Source organism: Agrilus planipennis, unplaced genomic scaffold, assembly GCF_000699045.2.
Source record: "Agrilus planipennis isolate EAB-ADULT unplaced genomic scaffold, Apla_2.0 scaffold62, whole genome shotgun sequence".
NCBI lineage: Eukaryota > Metazoa > Arthropoda > Insecta > Coleoptera > Buprestidae > Agrilus > Agrilus planipennis.
The window spans coordinates 1,204,054-1,205,916 of NW_020438875.1; the positions used below are offsets into that span (position 1 = coordinate 1,204,054).

General features: G+C 31.0%; 1 protein-coding gene across 1 annotated transcript in view; it reads right to left on the reverse strand.

The window, feature by feature from the left end:
- Positions 1–369: 369 nt before the first annotated feature.
- The window catches only part of LOC108734499, a 14,169-nt gene continuing 12,675 nt past the window's right edge, over positions 370–1,863 (reverse strand). The window contains exon 2 of the mRNA XM_018466087.1: positions 370–707. Within this exon, the coding sequence (XP_018321589.1) occupies positions 382–707 (326 nt within the window). The 3' untranslated portion in view covers positions 370–381. The remainder of the gene's footprint in view (positions 708–1,863) is intronic.

Consider the following 1,863-nt stretch of genomic DNA (forward strand, 5'->3'; position numbering starts at 1 on the left):
GGAAGTAGTAGAAAAACTAAAGATTCTACTATAAGGAAATAAAGGATACAATGGTAGGATACCTTCTAAGAAATAAAGGACTAATTAGAGACATGCTAGAAGCAGAAACAGGAGTAAACAGGATATGAAGGAGACATAGATTAAATTTCTGTTGCACGAGCTGTTATGATGTGGGATGTTCTAGTTTTCGAGGAATATACATAATACGTAGGAGAAGGAGTAGGTGTGGACTTACACTCTTATGATGGTGATAAGTACTTTGACGTTTGACATTCTGAAAGTCAATCAATTTGCTTGGACGGTTTATTAATCAACAAAAACATAAATAAATTACGAATACTGTTTAGTTAAAAATTCAAATCAAAAGTGTTTGGTAAAATATTATACAGGTTTCGCTGCAACTTGGTATCCTGGAATAATAGCATTCCATCCTTCGTGCCCTGTGTCACCAGCTCTGCTCCAATGTGGAGCTACAGGTTGTGGAACAACTTCGTACGTGTACGTTGAACTGCTTGACGACGGATGACTCAGAAAACTTCGTAACGCCACAGCGCCAGATATAAGCAATGCTGAAAATCCTGCTCCTAAACCCTTAAACGCTACCAGCGCAAGAGCAAACAGTGCTGCTGGGATAAGGATCAAAGTCTTGAACTTCAATAGGAGAAGTATTGGCAGCAAGATCTTACGAAGTTTTGTCTTTCTTGCCTCTACAAAAGAATGCAATTTATTACTCACATAATGGATAAAATTCTTGATCCCTTAAAAAGGAATATGTATTTAAAGTAATCAAGCTTATGATCAACCAGCAAAATTTTTAACTGACCTTTGGCAGTGAATATACCGTGATTTCAACTTCGAAACAAAAAAATATTTAGTTTCAATCTATATTAATAATGAGCGTAAAACTTTTTAATATGTTTAAATAATAATTAAAACTTTAAAATTGCATTTATTTCAGACAATTATAAATATTATCATTATATTATCAAGTAAAAACGAGATTTTCAGCTAATTTTTCATTTTTTCCTCGATAACCATTTAGTGAATTTGAATAACCTTACGCTAAAGTGATTCTCCAGAGTTCAAGTTACTTATTATAAAAGTTTGAAATTTCTGGTAGCTTTTTTTCTGTTAATAAAAATAAATTTAATCTGTTCGGTTAACGAATCTCCATAAAATGACGTGTAAAATTACAATTTTTTAAAATTTCAATAACTTTTTAATGGTTTAGTGAATCGATTTGTAATTTTTACAGGAGTTTTAGAATTGAATGAGGAAAGTTCTTCCAAATTTTTATTTGTCTCGTAGCATTTTGACATACCTCCCAAACATTAAACCTTAAAATATTCTTAAACAAATAGTTAAATACGTCCATGCGCGAACATAAAAACCTTCTTTAAAACAAGTCAACAACGTTTAAAGCATGTGTTCAAAATAATAATAAGAAAAAAATTTCTAAAACACATTTTTAAAACGTTTTGAAGTATTCGTTTCACAACTTTAATAAACAATTGTTTTTTTCCAACCCTGTCAATTAGTACCTATCGTACCATTATAAAACCATCCCTTAGCCTGTTTAAGGTTTTTGACATCCAAATGAAATCAAAGAAGTGTAAGTTAAATTTGGAGCCCTGAAATTTGTTGTAGAGAAAACATAGCCTAAATTTATCATAATAAACAGATTCATAAATAAATAGATTCTAAAAGTCTTCTACTCAAACAAAAGCTCTACGGATGGACCTGTAATTTACGAACTGGCATCCGAACTCTACTTACTACTTAAACTTCCAAATTCCAAAAAGTTTTTCCTTTACAACATAAAATTAATTATTTATATTAAAAAGCTTGTCTTCGATTTTTGCC